Source organism: Parus major, chromosome 1 (assembly GCF_001522545.3).
Source record: "Parus major isolate Abel chromosome 1, Parus_major1.1, whole genome shotgun sequence".
NCBI classification, from domain to species: Eukaryota; Metazoa; Chordata; class Aves; order Passeriformes; family Paridae; genus Parus; species Parus major.
Window position 1 is genome coordinate 5,337,724 of NC_031768.1, and position 24,437 is coordinate 5,362,160.

The following is a 24,437-nucleotide window of genomic DNA, read 5'->3' on the forward strand; positions in this document are numbered from 1 at the left end:
CTTTTGGTCACCTCTCTGAAGTCAGGCAGCTCAGGACACTCCCTCAGGACCGTGTATCCCAGTGCCCCCTAGCCTGAGCACAAACTGCTGGGAGAAGAGCCTGGAGCACTGCTGCAATCCTGGGCATGTCTGCCCCAGCCTCTCAGCCCTGCCTCCAGCAGCCTCAGAGACCTCACTCCGTGTTAGTGATGACTCCCAGCCCATTTTCGGGCAGCAGGGCCCAGTCTGACAAGGGAGAAGCTGGAGAGGGACTCTGTCAGAAACTGTAGCAATAGGACAAGATGGAATGGGTACAAATTGAAAGAGAGGAAATTTAGGTTAGATATTAGGAAGAAATTCTTTACTGGAGGCTGGGGAAGCCCCATCCCTGGCAGTGTCCAAGGCCAGGCTGAATAAGAACCCAGTCTAGTGGGAGATGTCCCTGCCCATGGCAGGGGGTTGGAATGAGATGATCTTTAAGGTCCCTTCCAACCCAAGCCACTTGGGATTCCACAAAACTGATTCTGGACACCACAGATCCTGTTCAGGAGGAAAGTGTGAAGATCCAAGAACTGGGCTTTTTTTCCTACATTGCCCATTTTCTGCTTTGTGCTAGTACAGGGTGACTGCTGCACTTTATTTGACTCTGGTGGTGATACAGCTACAGAAGGAGGGATTTATCTCTGCAGAGAGCTTTGAGCAGCTCACCTGCTCTCCTAACATCAAACCCAATCCCCTGCCTCAAAGCAAGACTCAAAGTTCAAACTTTTCAACTTCAAAGCAAGACTCAGGTGGCACAAAAGCCACTTAGGCAGCTCAGTCAGAGCTGACCTTCTCCATCCACCCCAGGTCACACAACCCCTTCTGAACCCCATTCCATGCCAGCCTTGCCCACGGTGGTTGCTGCCTCTCCCACCTTCAGCCCAACAGCACAAACACGTGCATTGGGAAGGACCTGGCGTTTCACTGCAGTCACACCCACAGTAAAAATTATAGTTCCCATAAATGGCATGTGCAAGTACAATTTGGTCAAAGTCTTTGCAAGGTTTCCGACCGAACAAGTTATAGGTTGTGAAGGTCATTGTAAAGCATTGAAGAAGTTTAAATCTCTGTGACCTCGAGAGCTCTCAAATGACTTTTTATCAGCTGTAACTTGGAACTCACATATTCAAGCAGCAACCAGCAGTTGCAAAAGTTCCTGCATAGAAACCAGGAAAATTCCAAACAACACAGACAGGGCCAGATGCAGCTGCAAATTAAATGCTATGAAGAGGAATGAAGAGGCAGCCATGCTTTGCATAGCTCATGACTTGTAGTAGAAGCACTGGGCAGGGATAACAGAACAAAGAAGGGGTTCCTAATTCCCCAGGAAAACTCCTTTCTCCTCACCTCCAGTGTCCTCACAAGACTGGAGGCGGTAGAGGAGATGAATCATACAATATTTGCAAGACTTGTAAAATGTTATCAATTCTGAAAGCCCATTTGTGCTAATCAGCACATACAGCAAGTGCAAATGATAACTCAAAGGAGCAGCTAAATGACTGGTGCAACCAGCTGAAATTGAATCATCTGAAAGTTCACTTGTGGCCACCAGACCAAATTGTCACATCTCCCATTCTTCCTCCAATTCTTCCTTAAAAGGGACTTATTTCCTTCTCTTAAGCAACCATAACAGGATGATGTGCCTTGAACTCCAGTTCACTGCCTTTCTCATGAGTGCTGGGAATGGGCAGTGTCCTCAGGGAACCAAACACCACCTCCCCTCAGGACAGCTGGTTGCTGTTCCCACCCAAGCTCTCACAGTGCCCTTCAGAGATGCCAGACCCTCTTGCTGCCATGCCTGGCACATGGTACAGAGCCACCAGCTTGCTTCTACTCAGGTTTGCCAGTTTCTTTCCAGCCAGATCGTGGTCCAGCCCAAACACCAGCCTAAGACAGCACACAAAGAACTGGTGGGGCAGTACATTACACAGCTAAACTTCTTCAGCTGCAGGATGTAAGTTTAGGGAATCTTCATTTATTTTTCTTCTGCCTCTAGTTTACCACCAGTGTCAACTATAAAGAGCCAGTATCTCCCTGGAGCATCAGCAAACAGGCATCATTCCAGGGCTCTGTATGGTGTATACAGACTGAAAAGAGCCAAGTTCACTTTTAATTGTGCAGCTCATACTGTGAACTTTCTTCTACAAGTTGTTAAAACAGATTTTTCATCTTTTGAGACAGCCTAGCCTAAGAGTCGAATTTTACTTTCAGTTATATGGGTTGAAGTCCAGAGTAACTGATAATCTCAAAGCAACACCAAAGTCACGTTTTCTCCTCCACTGAAACTCTGAGATTGTGCAACAGAGGAAATGGCAAAGCTGGAAAAAGTCTGGACTTTGAACCCAGCTACTGAAGCTTGTGCTTTGATTGTGTGAACTCCCTTTACTCCTGTAAGCTATCAAAACAGTCAAGTAAAGGAGTTAATCAATTAATACTTCAGTTAATCAATTACTACACAGAAGAATCCCAACTTTTCAAAAGGATCCAAAGAAAGCAACACTCCAAAGCCGGTGTTTTTTACAATCCAAGCTGAACTCTTGACTTTAAACCAATAAAGCTTCCTAATGATCCTGAATTTCAGAATTAAGCAAATCTGAAGCAAAACAAAAGCTGAGATTTACAATGCATGTTGACCAGCCTTTAATTGCAGCAGCCCCTTGTGTCACACAATGTCCTGTGCAGCACCCATTGTTCAACTTCATAAAGCTTTGGCACACTGAGTTTTCGAAGTCTCTGCTATTCAGAGACTTCATTTATTCATAACCTGTCAAAAAAAGATGTCTTTCAGGAGAAAGGGAGACTCAAAGGAGATCCACAGTCACTTAATAGTCTAATTTCTAGCACTGACCACATGAAGACAAATTAGGCCTTCAGACACTCTTTTCCAACAGGGATCTCTCAAGCTCATCAACACACAAGATTATAAAATGCTGTCTGAAAACTGCAGGGCAATCTGAAAACTTACTCTTATCTGTTATTGCAAAATAGACACCAAAGGGCAGGATTCACCTCACCTAATTTTAGCCATCTAAATAGCTGGCCTCTCATTGCAACAAGTCACTGCGGCTTCCTCTACAGCCCATGGCATGAGATTCCCTCCTATTTTAGGATGGAAAAAGGAACAGTAAAGAAGGCTTGATGCTGCTGGTGGGAGAGAACAGATGAGTTCTCCCCCATCAGAACAGTTTATGGCACATCAGAAGAGTGTATGACAGATGCCAGGGTCTGGGAGAATCCCACCATGACATGTCCAAGAGTATGCACGAGGTGTAAGAGACTCCTGTGGGGAAAGCTGCAGGTTTCACTCCACGGTGAAAAGGTTCAACTAATTGTGCACAGCCCTAGAGCTGTGGAGGAGCAGGAGGGGCTGGTCCCAGGCCCCATCAAATGGGGGATTAGGGAAGAAAGGAACCCGAAAAACAGCAGAATGACCTAGCAGCACATCATGCCATCTGTAACTACTGATGTACATTTAATTTCACTAAAACATTTAAGCATGAGAAACCTTGAACATTTCAAGTACTCTGGAATGTTAAAGCATCATCCCTGGTTTTCATCCACTCACCTTGTTTCAGCATCATTTTACTACAGTGACACTTATCTTTCTAACCAAAAAAGTATTATGCATTTGCCTCCCTGTGTTAAGTTTCCCTCAAATGTTGTCTTTTTATCTTCCATGAACTCAATTAATTGTTAACACCTCAAAAAGTTAAGCTTAGGGAAAACACACGGACTTTCCTAGAGAACTGTTTGACACAGGTTCTTCTCCAATGTTTCTGATACTTTTCTTCTCCAGAATTTGTAAATATACACTGTATTTCACAGATGAGGTGACTTTTTCTTATTTTCCAGTCTTGCTTAATGAAACACTTTGTACAGAAAAAGCTGCCTCGAGGTTGGTGGGTCATTGATGATTTGGCTCTGAAGTCAAAACTTTGCCAGTCCTGGCAAGCTACACCTGAAAACAGTCATCTGGGAGACACTGAAAGAACTTATCATCAGATCTGAGCAGCTTGCTGGGGAAAACTGTATCTCAAATCACCACTTTGAGCATGGCTGACCATGCCAGTGGACACACAATTAAGATGAACGGTCCTGATTGCTTTGTTTCCTGATTTCACATGGAAATGAGGTGCAGATGCACTGCCAGTCCCTCTCATAAGGTTGAATTTGTCCCTTCACCACAGTTTACTGACTTGGTGGTGAGCACTTGTGTCACCCCCAGCTTGTGCACACCACACTGACCCTTGGAAGATCTTAGTTTCAAGTTGGGAAAGGCAAGGAAATTTTCAAGAAATATCTCAGATCCAGAGGACATGAGGCTCCATCAGCTTTTCTTCATGCAGAACTACTTTTTTCTTTTTCTGTTATTTACTGGCTTCCAAAGTGTGATGAAAGACCTTTGTGAGCAGATAATTCAATGCAAAGTAGATGATGCCCTTCAGTGTTTCTTAAAAGCAAACACTTTCATGAGTTGATATTCCAGGAAACTACCAATTATCATTTTGATCCCTTTAGGATTAAACTCTAGGAGGATTAACTAGGATAGCAAGATAAGAAAACAAATCCAAAGAAAGCACACTTTACAGAAGATTTAAATCCTTCCACAAATCTGTGCTTGGTAAGTTCAGTGTAGTGCTTACATGCAGAATCCCGGGCAACCCACCTGAATGTGAGATCTCAATCTTCATTTTACAGCCCCAAGCCAGACTGTTACCATCTGCAGCATCTGAGCCAAGTAATTTCAAGCTGATTTATTACATTTCTAACTCTGAACATCCATCATTCTGCAAACAGCCTAAAGGGAGATGCCCCATACCTTAACTTACACATTTTACACTGTTCTCCCTCTAAAGCTGTCTGCCAATCATAATATTTAAATCCTATGGAGCTTACTTTGTGTTTTCTGTAATTTGAAGTTCACACTGTGTTTTATTAACATGCTGCATTCCCAGGTGAGGTGCAATAACTTTAGGATGGAAAAAGGTGCTACCACAGCACTGCACTTCTCATTTGCTGTTCCTTTGAATAGCCTCACTTAACTGGCTCTGTTTCTGAGTGCTATTATTTTCTAAAAATGTTATAAATTCTACCAATATCCAGCACCAAGTGTTTGTATTTACCCCTGAGGTAAGCAAGCTGTACTCAGAAGCTCCAACAAACCCCAAGGTTGTGAGGGCATGTGATGCTGCTCATGACAGAGCAGCAGTTCCTTTTAGCCTCTTCAGCACACAACTGGGTACCACAGACAACAGCAATTTATTTCCCTTCTCAGGGTTTTTCTAAAAACAATAGCCCAGTTTCTAGCATGCCTGGCAGCCACAGACCAGCCTGACTTGCAGTTAAGAGTGAATCTGAATACAGATTTTGAAAGCAGAATCCATTACATGCTACAGAATTTCAGTTTTCTTTTATTACAACAGAAAGAGAGCAGTGAGAAATAACAACAATAAAACTGGAACTTGGGGTGCATTCTGACACAGAAGAGTTAGAAAATGCAACAGATTTTTTCTCACAGTACAATAATTCTTAAGGATGGACCAAAAGGATTATTTACCACTTCAGTGAACTGTTATCAAGGAATGAGAATATTTTACCCCATCTAGACAGCAAATAACCATAACCACAGACCATTTTGGAAACCCATTATCAATAAAATTCTGCTCAAAGAAATTAAGCCTGTCCCATCCCTACCAGATCACCCAAGGTTTTATCTGGGCATCTAAAACCCAACAAGTACAATTTTTTTGGGTTAATTCGAATTCCCAAAAAGGATTCTGTCAGAGGAACTCAGGCAGAGGTGTTTTTTTCAGTCAAGCCCATCTCCAACAACTCTTGCAGCATAAAAATATAGGAAAGACGTAAGCATTTGGTGTCGTAGAGCTCTTCTATGCTTCGTACTCAAATATTTTAAGATCCTCAAGGAGTTCTTTAGCGAGTGCCTGCAGCTCTGCATTGCGGCTCTGGGACAGGGCGACGATGCGCTGGAAGGGCAGCGTCTCGCGCACCTCGGCGCCCGACCTGGCCAACACCTCCGGCTCCAGGAGCACTGACTGCAGCAGCCGCAGGGCGTGCAGGCAAACCTCTGTGTCCGGGTCTAAAAGCAGGGAAGAAAAGCACCCAGTGCTTGTTAGGAGCGAGTCTGAAAGGATCCACCAGGCAGACAGGGAATAACGGAAGTGTCCTAATTCCCAGTGCTGTTGGCTGTGGCTGGCTGGCTCTAGCAGGTACCTGAAAATCACATTTTTGTCCTCCCTCAGCAGCTTCTGCCCAGCAGTGTTTGCGAGGGAGAGATAACCAGGAACCTTTCTCTTATTTTCCAGATGTTGAAACTGCTGTGAAGCAGGGAATTTATCACCCTGAATTTATCCAGTCAGTACCCAGGATGTACTGTTGGATGCAATCCAATTTAAGAGCAGAACAAACTGCCATGAACAAACAATATCCCATGATTATTCAGACTTAAAAACAGACTAACAAATCAAATCTGCAGTAAATCATTAGGCTTTTCTTTAATTTCTTTTTATATGAGGCTTCAGATTTCCTCAAAGCTCAGTAAAATATTAATCTTTATAAAACTTTCTAGCAACCACGTATCAACCTTCCAAGTGTTTAATTCAGTCTGCACAAAATTGAAATGGGTATTGAAGCACTGCTGCTCAGGAATGTGCCAGGGAAATGCAGCAAAGACCTTTGACTGACTTAAGCCAGGAAGACATGTAATAACTCCACTGCTAAGAACACAGAATGCATTTTTAATTACTGAAACATTAGGAGCATTACATTTTAATCATTCGCAACGGCCCATTTGCATTTAGTGGTTTACAGCTTTATCAAAAGCATGTGGTAGAAAGACTTCCCTATTCTGCATATTCCAAATGAAAACATCTAATATATTTTTATAGCTGAAGCAGTTATTTGTCCCACGTGCCATGCATTTTTAATGTGTTTTTCATTAGCATACCTAGTCTTCAGCAAGCTTTTGAAAAAGGGTTGTGCAGAAAGGTTGAGAAAATTAATTCAGATCACTTTGAGCACAAAATCACCAGAGAGACCAAAATCTCACTGAAGGAGCATAAAACCAGTGCAGTGGTGAGCCAGAGTGCACTGAGCTTGGAGGAGGCATTTGGTGGGGCTGAGGCAAGTTCTTTCCTTTCCTGGCTTATTTCACATGTAACACTGGTGACCTGAAAAAGGACTGAGGAGAATTATTCATTAAAGCATAAGCGCTGAAAGCACTCAGGGGGGCCAGAGAACAGGATGTGATGGACACCAAAGAAGACTCTGGATTTCAGCATGAAACTCACTGCTGAGATGGGGATTTTTAAGTAAGTTCCAGCAGCACAAGGCTGAAGAACAATAATAAAGATTGTGACATCTGATCTACACCCGAAAGCCAGGCAGTCTCTCTCTCTTCCCCCATCTTCCATCATAAATGGAAATAAGCAGGTGTTAACCTCTTAAGAAAGGAGTTCTACTTTCTCCTGGAAAAGCAGCAGGGTGGGCTGTAATCTGAGGACACAGGTATTGTCTAAACCCAAAAAACAATGTGCATTTTCTCCTTTTCCATGCAACGAGAATCCTAGCTGTTGGGCATGCTGGACAATTTTAAACATGTCAAATCAATAACAGCTCCATGATTAGTGCTGCACACCCATGGCACAGCCAGTCTTATTGCTGACACCCAGGCTGAAGGCTCTAAGGAGTCTCTTTCCATCATCATCTCCAGCAGTACCTGCAGGTGCAACTTTGAGTGATGAGCAGTTGTAACTCTTGGGGAAATGCTGCAGCTCAGCCTCACAGACAGGAAGACTTTATGTCCTATTTCCAGGGCAGCAACACTTCAGTGAATCCTTCTGAAAAAACCTGGGGACAAGTTCTGGTTTTCAGACTTATTCTGACCTAATCAAAATATGACTAAAAGCCTTGAATTTGTCCTCTCTTGCCTTCCTTTTTTGCCTCCATGCCTTCCACACTGTGTATTTTTTAATGCCTATATTTTTGCCTGATATATTGCTCCAACTGCACAGATCACCTCCCCCTTTTTCTGTTCTTAGTATTATTCTACACTTAATCATTGGAAATAGCAGCCACAAACTACAGCCCAAATAGGTAAGAAGAAAGAAGCTTTGGGGAGTGAAATCTATGTAGTTCATTTACAATTTTCCTCTGTGTGACATTATTCCTCCATGAAATAAAGCCACTAATACTTTTAATGGCTTGCAGTACTGCTGGGAAGCTTCACATATGTAAGATGAAAAGAGCTTTGTTATTAATACTGTTACAGGAATCAATATTAATATTATCTGCAAGTGTTTAAAGGCTGTAGAAATTAAAGAATCGATCAGGGGAGAAGCCTTAGCAGGGGAGCCAAGAAAATGAGGATCTGTAGGAGATCAGGAAATGATTTCCAGCTTGATGAACAAGAACATTTTCCAGTAAGAGCAGAGAGGTTCTAGGAAGAATCTCCAGCAGCAGCCAGGGAAGCTCAACAGCTTGAGTCACTCAAATGAAGAACAGATTAGGCACGCGGGCATCCAGCAAAGGAAGGAAATGATCCTGCACCAGAAGATGACTTAATACACATTTAACCTCAGATTGCCATTGTTTTGAATGCATTCTGAGATGTTCTGAGTTAAATAAATACATATGCCTTAAAATACACTCCCTGAGGATTACATGTGGTTTTGAGAATACTACTTATTGAGGATAATCATGTTTCCAAAGAGGATTTAAAAAAAATACCAGAGAAATCTTTCTCGTCTCCAATATCATTACGGACATTTTCTAAAAGCCTTGTCTACAAAGCACTCAGAGAAATGTAAGGAATCTTCATTATTCAGCATTATATTTATGTCAACAGCTTCCAGATTTAGTCATTTCTACACTAGCTGAGTAACATTTTGTTTGTACAAGATCAAAAAAAAAATCCTTTAGCTGTAATCAAATCAGTGCATCACATCCTCCCAACCACCAGCACACACATCTCCAACTACAATTTCAAAACTATCACCATTATTTCTGGGGAAGAGGGGGAGAAATCAAGCTGCTTGCCTCAGCCAGGATCACAGGCATAGCACAAACCTATCACCATCGTAAGGTGCTGATGTAATTTTACCAAGGTGTTGAAACTGCTGGAGTTTGCTGACGTCCTGCAAGCTGCCAGCTCAGTTTGATGTCACTGGCTTTCAGTCACTGACAAAAGGCAGCTGATAACGTGGATGGATTTTAGTCACATCTGTCATTAGCACCAGGCTCTCAGATGAACTGTCCCCTACAGCAGTATTTAAGTAATTGCATTACATCAATGCTGAACAGCTTATCCACAATTGGCTCAGTTGTGTGAACTCAATTTACACGTGGCCACACCATCCCCTGGCCACCTGAATGCAAGATTTATTGCCAGCACACTGCTTACAGCTGTGCCTGTGTACAAGAGCACAGAAGTGCACAAGGCCAAGTGCAAGGTCCTGCACATGGGTTGGGGCAATTCCAAGCACAAGTACAGGCTGGGAGATTGAGAGCAGCCCTGAGGAGAACAACTCAGGGGTGTTGGTGGATGAGAGGCTGGATATGAGCTGGCCATGTGCACAACAGCCCAGAAGGCCAAAGGTGTCCTGGGCTGCATTGTGGGCAAGTCTGCCCCTCTGCCTCGCTCAGATGGGACCTCACCTGCAGAGCTGCCACCAGCCCCAGAGCTCACAATATAAGGAAGACATGGATCTGTTGGAGTGAGCCCAGAGGAGGGACATTATGATGATCAGAGGGCTGGGGCACCTCTGCTATGGAGACAGGCTGAGAGCTGGGGAGCCTGGAGAAGGCTACAGAGAGACCTTAGAGCCTCTTCCAGTGCCTAAAGGAGCTACAAGAGAGCTGGAGAGGGACTTTGTACAAAGAAACGTGACAGGACAAGGGGCAATGGCTTAAAGCTGGAAGAGGGGATGGTTAGATTAAATATGAGGAAGAAATTCCTCACTATGTGTGCGATAAGGCACTGGCACAGGTTGGCCAGAGGAGCTGTGGATACCTCATCCCTGGAAGTGTTCAAATTCAGGTTGCATGGACTTCTGAGCAACTTGGTCTAGTGGAAGGATGTCCCTTCCTACAGAAGGGGGGTTGCTCTTTAAGATCCCTTCCAATTTAAACCATTCTATGACTTTATAATTTCAAAAGCTTCTCACCACTGCTGTAGGTATTATTCAATTCAATTCCTGTCTGATTCTAGCAGGAAGGAGCAATCTGCCTCTCAGCCTTTCCTTATAATGAGCCTGTCAGACTATCTGTGCTCACAGCATATCCAACAGTGCCAGCCACGGCCAGGGCTTCCCCCTATAAGATCCTTTTACATTGCCAATGCTGGCAAGGCTGAGGCAGCACCTGCAGCAGCAGAATTTTCCAGACATTTCTATACTGTTGATAAGTCTGAGGAGACAAGAAATGTTGTGGTAAAGATGCTCTGAGGGGAAGAAGCAGGGAGAACACCAAAGTAGAAAAAAAGACCAAGCTTTGCTGCTGCAATTCTTACAGACACAAATGCACTTTCTCTCTGCAATATTTCTGCCACAGCTCCTATATTCCAGCTGGGTTTCTGTCAGCTCCTTCCTGGTTGGGTGGCTGCTCCCACATGGAGTTCAGCTAAGGAGAATTCCCCACTCTCCTACAGACATGTTTGTCATACTTTCATCAGGGAAATCCTTGAGAGAGACTCCCAGAATCCAAACTGAAGCAGCAATTCAGTCACAATTTGCCTGGCCTCTACTGAGGGGATGAGAATGAACAGGAGCTTGCACAGAGCTCTGTAGCTAGTGGGTAACACTGCTCCTCACAGAACATCAATTTGCATGAGTTGTTAGGCAGGGCAAGGACCTCCTGCTCCTGCTCAGATGGCAAGGACAGCCCAGAGCTCCATCCAGGCAAGCAGCTGAGTATGGAAAAGTATGAGTATGGAAAAGGGCAAACATTCCATGAGACTTGCCCTGGCCACTCTTCCAGCCTCCCAGATAACTGAGGCTCAGGGAACTCTGTGTCAGAGCTGACATCCCTGCATTCACCCAAATGGATGTGGTCTTAAAGGGCAATCTTCTCCTTAAGATTAATTTCATCATCTGAAGAACAGCATGAAGATGAGTCAGGGGAGGTTTAGGCTGGGTATCAGAAGGTTTTTCAGCCAGGGGGTGGCTGGGCACTAGAATTAGCTCCAGGGAGGGGAAGCTGTCACAGCCCCAAGCCTGCCAGAGTTCAAGGAGCATTTGGACAACATTCTCAGGCACATGGTGGATTCTTGAGATGTTCTGTGGGGTCAGGAGTTGGACTTCATGATCCTGATGGGCCTCTTCCAACTCAGCATATTCTATGGTTCTATGGTTCTATGACAAGAGGATGAAATTGCTGAGCACTTGAAAGACTGGTTTTGATTTATGAAGCAGAATTTGTTTTAATACAGACATCAGTTTATAAATATGACGGTTCTGTTTGTCCAGATGTTTTTTAAATAACATGAGGCCATGCAAACAACCTGAAATTTCAAAAGCTCTCACAGCCATAACAAATTCAGACAGAAGAGCAAGGCATTAGAAACCTTCAGAGTTAGTAATGAAAAGCAAATATTGAGGGTGCAGGCAGCAAAGTGAGAATGTGCTTCATACAAGCATTTCTAGTAGAGACCATCATTTGCAAAGAATTTGGATAAACAAGGCTGGATTTCCACATGGAACAGTGGTGGAGGAAACTGAAGGGCAAGATCTAAAATTAGTCCTATGTCTCTTTTTGTGTTTTGTTTAATGAAGTACCTGGAGCAATTTCCTAGCTAAGGACAAGAAGTATCACTAACCAAGTGTCTCTGAATTCCATGCTTTCTCAAGTATCCAGAGAGACAAATTTTTTAAACTGCTTTCAAAGAAAAGGGAAGTGGAAAAGAAGAGAAAATAAAGACACACAATGTTAAAAAAACCCAACCAACAAAAAAACCTCAACCAAACAGAGAAAGTAGAGAAGAGCCTAGACACCTTTTTTCCAGCTCTCATTTGTTGGTAAATGTTCTGAATGATGAAAAATGAAAAACAATAAATTTTTAATATTAATACCTGAGCTGATTGTTAGTTCTTATTCTTCAAGAGATCCTTGGCAAAGTAAAGTTTCAATCCACTTCTTTGGGAGTTACAGAGTGGAGGTCTTATTGCATCTTTAGATGGAAAACACCAGAAAAAAAAATACTGACAAATCTCAGGTGGATTTCCACTCAATATGATACAGGCTTCTTTTTCTGTGGCTGAGGACAGGGCTTCTTTAAATCTGAAAGTTATGTGAAACCCTCAGCCAGGACACCAACACAGGGATAGCAGCTGATGGAGGAAACTAAAGCTGCCTATTTTGTCCAAGATGGGAACAGCTGCTCTGCAAACACATGGTGCTCCACAAGAGGAGAACTCCATTGATCCCACAAGCTGCTCCACAGACAGAAATCTGAGTCATCATTCATGTGCTTTATGCTGGCACCAGGCTGGGAAGGTGTAGGCAGGCACAGCTGATACCTACACAGAGGATTTAGTGATCTGTGTTGGTTATTAAAGGGTGTCCATCATTTAGCAAGTTTAAAACTGGCAGAAAACATAGGAAGAAAACAACAGTCCACTTCATGAAGTGTTAAAACTACAGAGACCTGAATTATCTTCAAAAATTATGTCAAACATTTGGTTTTCTCCTATGATCAGTAAAGCCTCCAGCAGAAAGACCTATTAAGAATTCTTGTTAGTGAACATGAAGTCACACCAGCTTATCCAAGTTTCCCAAAGACAGTAGGATAGTTTGCTGTTAACATTCTTACTGCCCTAGGAACCTTTATTAGATTTTTTTCCCTTCTATCTCTTCCAATAAATGTATTCAACATCAAGGCACGTTTCTGTCTCTTCAAAAATTCTGTGAGGCAACTTGAATCAAATCCATCTTTGCTTCCAATACAAGAAGGGGAAATAAAGACAATCAAGTCATTTATTTGCTCTCTTCATTTAATGGGAAGGATATTGTTCTTTAGGGAACAAGGATGGGCAGAGACTGAGAACTCAGAGAAGGAATTTGAGGGATTTATCAGCTGCATACAAATGGAAGAAAGATGGGCTGATGCATATAGGCTTAGGCCATGGGTGTTTGGAGATTGACAATGGAAAAGCAAATAGGATGATTCTCTGAAAATAAAAAAAATATCAGAGGATGATTTCTGGGGCCTCTCTTAGTTGGAATGGTGATAAAAGCATACAAAACTGGAAAGCTGAGTCATGTCATAAGCCTTAAACAAAACAGGCTTTGAAGAAGCTTCCTGCAGGCAGGCAGAACATCCAGGACACTCTGCCAGCACAGGGTAGTGCTCTACTCTCCTGTATGGAAAAAACAAGACCTTATAATGTAGCAGCTCCAGGTGTTTATGAGCTGAATCTTGGCTAGCAGAACCTGAAGATGCTGGTCAGGGAAAGAGGAGTAAAAGTGGGAGGAAGCTGCTGAATTTTCCAAGTAGAGACACTTAGAAATAGGTTAAATGTTGGAAAACTACAGAGATCTCACACAAAATGATGGGAACAAGATCAGGTCTTGGATCTGACCCCTCATCTGATATCCAAACCAGTCAGCTCTCGCTTGACAGTAAGCAGACTTCCTCCAAAGGAATCTGAACCTGCAGAACTGCTTTATCTGAAAACCTTCCTCCTTTGCTGTAACTGGAGAAGTTTATTATCAAAAAGTCAAGGAATTAGCCATGATCATCATCTTTCTGCATCCCAGCCATAAACAATTAGCACTTCCAAATTGCAGAGTAGCCTTTCCATTTCTTATTTCCGTTAGTAGCTGCAAATTAATCATAAATGTTGCCCATTTCATCCTCTTACTTGACCTATGAACCTTTTTCAGACAACAGACTGCATCAAATTATTATATTTTTTGTTTTATCACAACAATTGGAAGGGCATATTTGTGAACTCATAGTCTGACAGGATTCTTTGAGCGTGTTTTGGGTTGGTGTTTTTTGTTAGAACAACTTATATATATATTAGCCATCATAAATTAAAGGAAAACTGGACTAAGATGTGTAAAATTTCTAAACACAGCTGAACAAAAGACCATGTATTTGATGTTCTCTGAGGATCACATTTTTTATCAAAATATATTAAAAACTCCTATAGAAATGGTGTTTTCCCTTACAAGGATTACTTAATTTCCTGAGACCTTGGAAGAGAGAGCCTGTGGCATTCCACAGCAGGAAATTATTTGATGAAAAGCTTGAGCAGCTACATTTTCTGTAAAATAATTAAAGGAACCATGAGCTATACAAATAGCTTTCAGTTTACCAACCCTAAGCAAAGCTTTTTCAAAAAATCAGCATCAAAATAAGGTCTGGAAAAAGCAGATGCAATCTCTCTCATTTCAGCTGCTCCAAGTATTTAGCAGTCGTACCTCAGCAGGGCTTTAGCAGCACAGAGGGATAATTAACCTCCCCAGTTCTATCTGCACACCAAAATCTCCTCATAAATCTTGAGAAAGCCCAGGCAGGGCAGTGTCACAGCTCTGTCCCCCTGCTGTCCCTCACAAGCTGTGCACACAGCTGCCAGCCCAGTCCAACGCACACTGGCAACGTCAATCCCTGCTGGCTCCTGCACAGGGATTTGAAGCCTCCCAAAGAGCAGAGCCTTGATGTCACTCATGTTCCTGACAGTGACAACACAAGTCCTTGACGTCCTTGGAGTCCTGCACTGGCCAAAGGCATAGCTGGGAATAGTTCTCCAGCCCTGGAGCCCCAAATCCTATTAGAGCACAAGGCCTCTCTTCAGAAAGAGACACTTTTGCAATGGGTCAGTGAAGTTACAGACTTGGCTTCTTCCCTCCAAATGTGTAAATTTTCCTTTGTTCATGGTAGTGAACAGATATGTAGTTTCCCCTTAAGGTTTATTTTAAAGTTGGTATGTGAAGACACAAGTGGCTGTTTTTTAAATCACTTCATCAAATTTCTCCAATCCCTATTCTTAAATCTACCACCCTAAAACTTTACATTAATGGAATATTACATACAGTGGCAAAAATTCTGTGGGAAATCCACATCTCCTCCCTCCAGCTATTTGTCCTTTATGTTTACTTTTATTCTAATGTCAGCTAATCAGGTTACAGATATAAATTTCTGGTTTGTTACTTGTAACATCTATTGCAAATCTACAAAATCTTGAAAGTCACAGTTCAGCAGGTTCTTAGAGCAACTTACCATTCAACAGCCACCAAAGCAGGGGAATAAAACCTGGACTTTCACTGATGTACTTCAAGCCTCTTAAGTTGATACTCACATTGTAAAGTGACATTAGCATCAGCCTAGAATTGAAAGAAAGGAGATGTGAGAGCCTTTGATTTCTTTGCATGCTTCAGCAACTTTTGACATTTATGTCAAGCATGTACTGATGCAGATTATTATCTGCATCAAATTATATAAATATTCCTGTGCTAATAATTTATATTTTGGTAACAGAGAGAAATCTCAAATTATATATATAAGCCATGCTGTGCAAACCTTTGTTCCTACTGTTAAATCACATATTACAAACACAAGGAAAAGAGTAAGAAGGTCCCAGGGAGGGCCTGGAACGTTCTCTGCTCTGGAACCAGCTTGGCTACTGCTCTCCCTCATGCCTGTGATAAACCTGCATGTCACTGCACTGCCACCATGTCCAAACAAAAGGGAAATGGTAATTCCAAATGCACTTCACACCTCACATCCAATTCTCAAACAAGGTCTCGTGGTTTAAGCTCCTATGCCACCAGCAGACTTTTGGACACTTTGTGAACACCTTCAGAAAGCAGAAAAAGGCAGTGACCCATTCCAGGCTAAACCACATTTTATGAGGTGTCATTTATGTGCTCTGAGTTTGATCACCTTGCTTATTAAGGAGGAGAAAGAAGGAAGAGCAGATTTATTAAATTTACTGCACCAATGGCCACTGCCAATCAGGGAGAGGTGCTCTGGATCTGAAATTGCAGCTGGTAAAGCTCATACATTGCTTTTCAGCCAGCTCTCTGGGCTTCCAGAACAAGCCCTGACAAAAGAGCACAACACTACCTATAATCAGCCAGAATGGAAATGATCAATAAACCATCATCTTATAATGGCAATGTTAACATTTCTTGAGAATGTCTTTCACCCTTAATCTGTTTGACATTTGCAGTTAGAAATAAAGTGACGTAAAAAGGCACTGCTGTGTTTGTATTTTTATTTCACTTGTTTGCTTTGTGCAGGGACTGGTGGTGGTGATCCAGGGAAGTGCTGAGGTTTTTGGAGTTCTGGAATACCTCACAAGCCAATGTAGTGGCATATTAATATGTAACAGCATATTTAATTAAACACATTCACCTAGGCACAACAGAGGAGCATTTCCAGGCCCTTTATAACCACCTTCATCTCCAGTATCAGCACATTTTTAGTGAGTATTTTTTGCAATAATAATTGCAAAAGTGCTCATTGAAGCAAACCCGACACAAATTACTGATTACTGGATAAACAATACTTTCAGGTGGTTTTTTTCTAAAATGTGGAGTGAGTCTTAATTATGCATTTCATAATCTTCCTACTTAGACAAGCCAAATTTAATTAACATCTTGTACTACTATATCTGTCAATGCTTTCTTTAAAATCTAGAGCTAAATGTACAGCTAAAGCTCCCTCTTGTCTTGTTAATACATGGGATTAGTACATAAAATATACTATTATGTTTAAACATCTCTCTTTACTGGCTACGTTCAACTGCCACAAAAGCAAAGTCGCATATTCTAAACCATTTAATTATAGCTACAAACAATTATGTAAATGTTTATTGACTGTGTAACAATTACTAACATTGAACAAACCCTACACCAGTGAGAAGGAAACCTAAAGTCTTTCACATCTGCTATTTCAGAAAGGCAAGGACACCCCTGAGATTTCAGTCTCAGTGCTCAGGTTGATGCCTGGGATATATTTTATCCCATACTTGTAGACTATAGTGGATATCACAGCAATTTTGGAGTAAGTGACAGGTTCTCCCTGTAATTGTTTTGTTTATATATTCATCCAAATAGAACACAGGACTGCTAGAACTAGAAAAGAGAACTCCTCTCTTTATCAGCTCACTTTGATACTGCTGTGTGTAAAACTGGACTCAGTTTCCCATGATTTGTAACACAGCAATGAAAAATATTTTTGAAAGTAGAAGCTAGAAAATAATAATAAAACCTCAGAACTAAGCAAAAGACAACCATAGCATTTAAAATTAAAAGCTAAACTTTTCTTCAACTGATTGAATTGCAAGTTGATGTCCTCTCATGTAACATCACGGTGATGCTTTAATAAATTGCATTTCCAGAATAATGAATAGACATTTTCATCTGTGAGGTGCAGTTTTAAAAATCTATCTGTATATAAATGTATTTATAAACATTATTTATCATGATTCTGGAGTCCATCTTCACCTAACTTTGAAATTGCACTAGAATTTATGGTAACCTTTGTATCCTTGTCTCACAGTTGTCTTTCATTTTGTCCTGGCTTATGTTTCCTATGGGAGGAGAAAAGGGAGTGCTTCTGAAACATCTGCTTATGAAAATGCTGATTAAGGTTAACCAGCAGCTAAAAAACCTTACATGCAAAGAACAATTTAAAAACAAATCAACCAACCCCCCCAAAACCCTTCTTTTCTGGGCTGGGAAACTGTAAAACTCCCCAAAAGGATATGAGAAAAATCTAGTGTTAGTAACAGGTTTTTCAAACTGAACAGTGGCAAGACACATACAGAGCTCATAAAAAAATAGGACCTTTTTTTGACTATGGACATGAAAGATAAACAAAGGGAAACATTTTGCACTAAAACATTTAAGCAAATTAGGCTCCCTCATTCTCTGACAAGGCCATGAAGAAATGTCCTTTCTGGCATTTGCTGTAATGTCAGCATACAGCAATTTTTATTTTTTTTATCCAATGGCAAGTTCAGAGTAAGGAAAAAAAAAATGTTGGTTCTGTGGGATATCAGAAAATATCATCAGTGCACTGCATTCAAGCTATTGCATCATATGTTTAGTACTTCTCACTTATCAAACACCTTGAGCAACCTCTTATCCAAGCCTCCCTCCATTTGTTAGCCTACAAAGCTGGCCCCTGTTGAATTCCTTGCCTCATGGGATTGCTCTGTGGATATTTTACCAGCAGTGCTGTATTGGCAGCCAACTTTACACCACTTTGGGTAACTCTCCTGCAAAGCAGGCAGATTTTGAAGCATAATAACAAGCAACCTAAGATATAAACTCAAAAGAAAGGGCCTCAAATCCAGTTACATTAATACAATATTAAATGATCCATAATAGTTTATAATTTAATAGCTTATCTGGACCCTAGACATGTATCCACCTGAAATTCAGAGGAACATCTTCCCTCCTCCTCTCAAAGTCCACTTTTATTTTTATCCCATTTACAGATTCTGAAACAGTATGGATTCCCTTTCCAGGGTTGTTTTTTTCTGTTTGCTTGGCTTGATTTTTTTTATACACATGAAGGCACAAATTACCTTTTCTTTCATAAATTGAGATTCTCACACAATTCTTTCAGTTGGGATGTTATCAAAAAAACCCTAGCACTGACCTTCAATCCCAAAACTTGACAAACAGAGTAAATAACTGATCTCAAATCATCAAGTCACTATCTGCAGCACAAGCTGTTCAGCTTTCCCCTCATCACCCAACATGGAAAGGCAAACTCCTCCAGAGGACAACTTGCTCCCCCTCACATGAGCAATCACCTGACAGCACCATCTCCTCCCAGTGACTGTGGGAAGGAGCCCAGTCAGTCAGCAAATTCCTGACATCCCCCTCTCTGACAGCTGAGGTTAGGCAAGGTGAAACCTCTCCAAAGTGAAGACCAAGACTGCTTTCATGACTATCACATCCAACCTGCTTAAATGTGTGCCTGGATGTGGGCAGGATGTAGCTGACAGAGCTGCTGTTTGTCAGCTGAGCTGGGACAGCTACCTGGGGCATAAATTGTTTGTGTATTTACCAAAAAAACACCACAGTGGCTCAAACCACCTTCATCAACAAATGAACCAGGTGCACAGGACCAGTGCCCACAGTTCAGCAAATGAGCCACTCGTTAAGCCACAGTAATTTGCTCAGTGAAACCCATATAACCTCAGATTTTAAGGTTTTGGAGAAAAAGGCAAAGACAATTGTTTATTTAATCTCTCCATCAGCTTAAAAGCACTTTTACAGTAGCTGAACTGTATAACAGGGTCTTTAAAGCTGTATTACAAGGTCACTTTACAGGCACTGTCTCTTCCAAACTGAAGTGCGTGGTGAGTCTGGCTGCTAAAGAGCCTGAAATGATTTCATTTTTTCTCTTAGCAGATCCATAAGTCATTTTCTTCACTAAGGACACGTGACATTTTACATTTCATATCAGAAGGGAATAAAAATGAGTTCACATTTCCCACATCTTCTCTGTTGTAAAACTTGACCTCACACCTTCCTTATTTCATGCCAAACTCATGACCCCCTCCCAGGCTAGAAGAGGGCACCCCTGCTCACCTTTACAATATTATGGTGCTAAAGAGACTTCCCAAGACACACAAAACCTGGATAAAGTTTTATAGTCAACCCTAGTATATCTGTAAAGAATGATACTGGGAAAAGAACTTCCAAAAATTATGTTTCCTCTCCAGGAAAGGGATAATAGGAGAATGGGAAAACTACTGTCATCACTTGAACTGCACTGCAAGATAATGCATTTCATCTGAAAGGGGCAAAAAAAGTCAACATACACTTTAAATTTGTTACAGAGTCCTGGCTTCATGTCTCCCAGGAGATGCATCATCGTGTCCAGTAATTCCCGACTGGAACTGACCAGGAACTCACGGCCACACGCCAGTGCAGCCACATCTGTGGGAAAGCACAAAACATCACCAAAAACCATGTTTCAAACAAAAGTTTATGCTAATTATAAGGACCACTAAAAAGACAAGTCAGTTGTGAAGAATGAACTATGGCATTGATATAAACTTCAGACTACATTCACCTGTACAACAAATATTGAACTACAAACATTGGTCAAGCTCCTTCAAAATTCTGCATTGACAACCAAAGCATTTATTCAAAATGCTCAGTGTCCCAATAGCAGCACAGTAAAATGTGAAACAAAAGGCTATATTCATCCACAGGTAATGTGTGACTGAAACAGAGCTGATCATTATAGGTTCCACTTTAAAGGAACAGGATTGCAGAGTTCTACAATCACTCAATTCAATATACCTGGCACATCACACAACCAAAAAAAAGGGGTTTTTTCCTACCTCTATGGAAGTGTGGCATTATTCAAGCACAAACCAAAAGACAAAATTATTTCTAAAGGCTACTGTTCCAAAGCAGACTTTCCTTTATTATTGTCCCTTATACCAGCCCCCTACTCAGTACAGTAGCATAATGCATCACCTAATAATTTTATTATTTTATCTTTATTGACATCCAAACAGCTAAAAACCCCACATTCAGAAAAGCTGTTCATTCAAGATTCACTTATTTATACCAATATTACCTGTTTTATCTACCTTGCATCATGTCATTAGTGTAATTTTGACAGTTACAGTTTCACAGAAATTCAGATGGATCAACCTTGTGCCTCACAGCTTCCCAAACCAAGCACAGTCATTCTACAACAGATATGTGGCTTTTTACTTGTTTTCTGGCCCTAAAAAAACCCACTTGGTATGGAAGTCAGGTTTATAACCTTTTACTTCTCTTATACAGTGAAAACGCAGCGTATCTGACAATAACCGTTTTTTAAGCACTTTCAAAATCCTCAGTCCATGCCTTAAGCTGGGGCTGATCTATTTGCACCATTGGCAATTTGTAATCTTGTAGATATTGGCATCACTGATGATTCACAAAGTACATTGCTCAATGTGTACAAACTAATGTGAGCACACAAGACTGGTACAATGGTCCTTGTTTCATTCCAGACTGAGGGATGCAACAGGGAATTTCAGAACACAATGGCTCCTACCCATCTGATCCTTAATGATGTCCCAGGCAGCACAGAAGTGTAACAGAAATGAAATTGAAGAGCACCTCTGTACCAGAAGTGTCAGTAACAAAATTTGCTAGACCTTTAGAAAACCAGAAAGTCACCCAAGATATCAACATTGACAACTTAACTTTGAAAAGCTGTATTTACTGCAGCTTCTATGAGGCAATACACGTTCCCAGTAGGTGTGGAATGCTATTCTGAGACACAACACTAACTTACTTGTTACAATCCCTGCCAAAGCTAATACAAACTGATTTTCCTCAGAATCCAAATCCTGCTGTTTCATGTCTTCACTTAATGACTTCACAAAGCTCTCCATGGTCTGGGCAGTGATTGTGAAAAACTTTACTGCTTTACTCTGCAAGTATGGAGAAGAAGAAAGATTATACACACTACAGCAACTATAATTATTAGATGCTACAGTAAAAACTGGTCAATCTTCCAAATTATTAAAACATCCAGTTACTTCAAATAAACAACAGAAAATACCAGGTATTCACTGAGTGATGTGTTTGATCCCCTAATATTTGAAACCATTACCTTAGAGCAAAACAGGAAACTACTCAATGCTACATTTATTAATAAAACTGAACTACTGCATATCTACCTCCTAAGCACACAATTATATATAATCAACCAGCAGAATTAAAGCTTATTATCAGAAGTAAGAATATTATCTCTGTTTTGCAGTTGCACCAGGTGTTTCACATTTACCTGGCATACTACAGTAGCTTTTGACAAAATCAGCTGAAGACTGGAGACTTAGCATTAAATTCCTAAGAAAACAATAAAGTCCCCAGGAAAAAAAGCAGAATTCAAATGGATCCTAATAGGACTCATTAATTGCTCAATACAGCATGGAGATTAACAAGTTATTCAGGAGTTCTTTGGAAAAGGAAATGGAGGTCTCTCCTGAGTCACAGGTTGAACTTAAGTCAACCACGTCATGTGAGAAAAATCACCACAGCAGAGCACAGGAACAGGAGCACAGGCTGTAATTATGGAACAGTCTTTTCCCCTCAGCTGCAATCCTGCTCCATCTGGAGGTATCTCAGCTGAGGGAGCACCACCTGGTACAAAGCTCAGGGCAGGTCAAAGAGCCTGGCCTGAGGTGCGGAGTCCACGAAGAAGGATGGAGAGACCTGTTTCTGTGTATTGGTAATTCTGACTAGTAAAACTTTGCTGGAACTCTATTTCCCACAGAGGATTAAGGCTTTCATAACCAAAATAGTGTGGCAGAAAGCCCATAATGCTGGGTTTTCCCAGTGTCTTTAATAATTTTTCCAGGTGTTTCATGAAGCAGTTGAAATTTCTGGTCATTCCCAGCACTGACCCAATGGGAGAGCTGAAGAAATGCCTGAACTTTTATTCATTTTGTAAAGTGACTGAAAATCTTAATACTTTTGCAAAATTGTTGCTTTCACAGTATCTGCAAAGCTAGTGGTAACATTTATTTAATCCTCTACTGCTGCACATTCACCCCATTAAAGATGTATCGTTCCTGTGGGGTGACTTCAGCAAGAGGGGACAAAAAGCAGGCTCAGTCAACACAGTATCTTCACAAATGATGCTGTGGCCCCAGAACAGGAATGAAGGGACCATGGAGCAAGAGGAGGAAGATAAGTGCATGTGCTGGATGTAGTTTTTATATGGACACCACTCCTCAAAGACAGGAGTTTTAACACAAGCACTGACTATAGCTCAAGAAGCAAGGGGGTGTGAGAGAAAATGAGGAGCCCAACAAGTCATTATGAAAATACATATTCACATGGGAACACGAAGGTAACTAAGCACTCTGAGAAGTTGGTATGCTGCACAGAAAACAAAAGAAATCTTCCATCTGCCAACTTCTTTAAGTTTCACTGGTGTCCTCTCAGCTGATCCTCCTTTCCAGACAGCCACTACTTAACTAGTGCTGAGCTCCAGCAGAAACCCATCAGGTTTATAAATAGCAAACATTGCACACTCTGCACCATCTCTTATTAACTTGACGGCATTTTCATGGGACTGAAGAATGTCTCACCCACACATGTTGAGATAAGGCCAGTTCTGAAAGCAGCCATTAAGATGCTTGAGCTCAGATGGTGCAATGAACCCTCTGCTGTCTGTGGAAATCCTGTGTGAAAGCTCCAGGTAACATGAAAAAATTGCTGCCACAAAACATGAAGTCATTTGTCACTGTATCAGACATCTGAAGTAGCAAAACACCTTGTAGGATCAAAAATTTCTCAAGTCGAAGCAAGCCTTGATGCTGTTCCGAAATCAAACTTCCAGGTTGTATTGCCATGTGAGAAGCCTGTCATATCTGACTGAAGCTTTTTGAAAGACGTCCAAAACAATCTCATGGGAATTAATTTACTTCTTTTTTGGTAGCTGCAGGTAGGAAACCTTGAAAACTCTCTCATGATGCTTCTCTGGATGCCTCTTCAAATTCTCTCCAGGAACATGGGCAAAACCAGCAGGCATCTCTCCCCCACTGCCTTGAGAACTACCTGTGTCACGTTTCAAATCTGCTGCTTAAGTTCTGATTTTCCCAATCCTCATGGACACAAAACATATATTGGTCACTAACATGATTTCAGTCCATTTGCGTTACAGGACTGCAAGAAAGACCTACTCCTGTGCTGCTTGAAGGACTGAAAAAAACTTGGGCATTGTTCCCTAAAGCACGACATGATTCTGAATTGATGCCACTTTCCCCATGTGCTTAAATATCAGCAACAGTTTCAAAGCACCCTTGATGTTCTCATACATTTCTGTAGTTCACAGCACCTTCTCAGGGGAGGAGGGAAGAAGCTACAAGCTGTACAACTTGTCCCAAAATAACCCAAACCAAGTATGTTGTATGACAAATCTCCATCATCTTTTAATGACCTGACTCACTGCCAGTTGCAATCTGTGGTTGACACCATGCCACACAATCCATTTATGCTTTTCCTAGGAGTCTTGTTGCAAGCCCAGGCACGTTTCCTACCATCTCAAGAAAATGATGCACCCAAATGTTGCTCTCATCTTCACCAGAAGTACAGCAGCTCAACAGGCTTTAATGATTGCAGAAATGACTAGAAGTATTTTGCATTTCAAACCAACCTAACTCCCAAAGTATTGCATCTTCACAGTTGGGTTTTTTACCTTCAAACAAATCTTCAGGCAACAGTTTTGTTTTTAACTAATTCAACTGAATATTAATACTTAAGACTGCTTTCAACAACCAGCCTTGTTCTATAAATTTTAACTGCTTTATAAAGTGCTTTACAGATGTTTTCCCTAGTAACTGCTGCTGCTTGTATCTGGAAACATCAGAAGTTATCACTAATAAGGCAACACTGCACAGCTTTCTAATATCCAA

General features: G+C 41.4%; 1 protein-coding gene across 4 annotated transcripts in view; it reads right to left on the reverse strand.

Annotated features, from left to right (window-relative positions):
* Positions 1 to 5,409: 5,409 nt before the first annotated feature.
* Positions 5,410 to 24,437, reverse strand: part of HSF2BP (heat shock transcription factor 2 binding protein) — a 30,697-nt gene continuing 11,669 nt past the window's right edge. For 3 of the 4 annotated variants that reach the window (XM_015636188.3, XM_015636178.3, XM_015636171.3), the window contains 4 exons: positions 21,308 to 21,446; positions 19,827 to 19,944; positions 15,260 to 15,363; positions 5,410 to 6,118 (listed from right to left, as the gene is read on the reverse strand). In XM_015636188.3, the coding sequence (XP_015491674.1) occupies positions 5,910 to 6,118; positions 15,260 to 15,363; positions 19,827 to 19,944; positions 21,308 to 21,446 (570 nt within the window). In that variant the 3' untranslated portion in view covers positions 5,410 to 5,909. The other variant, XM_015636198.3, reaches the window with a different exon arrangement.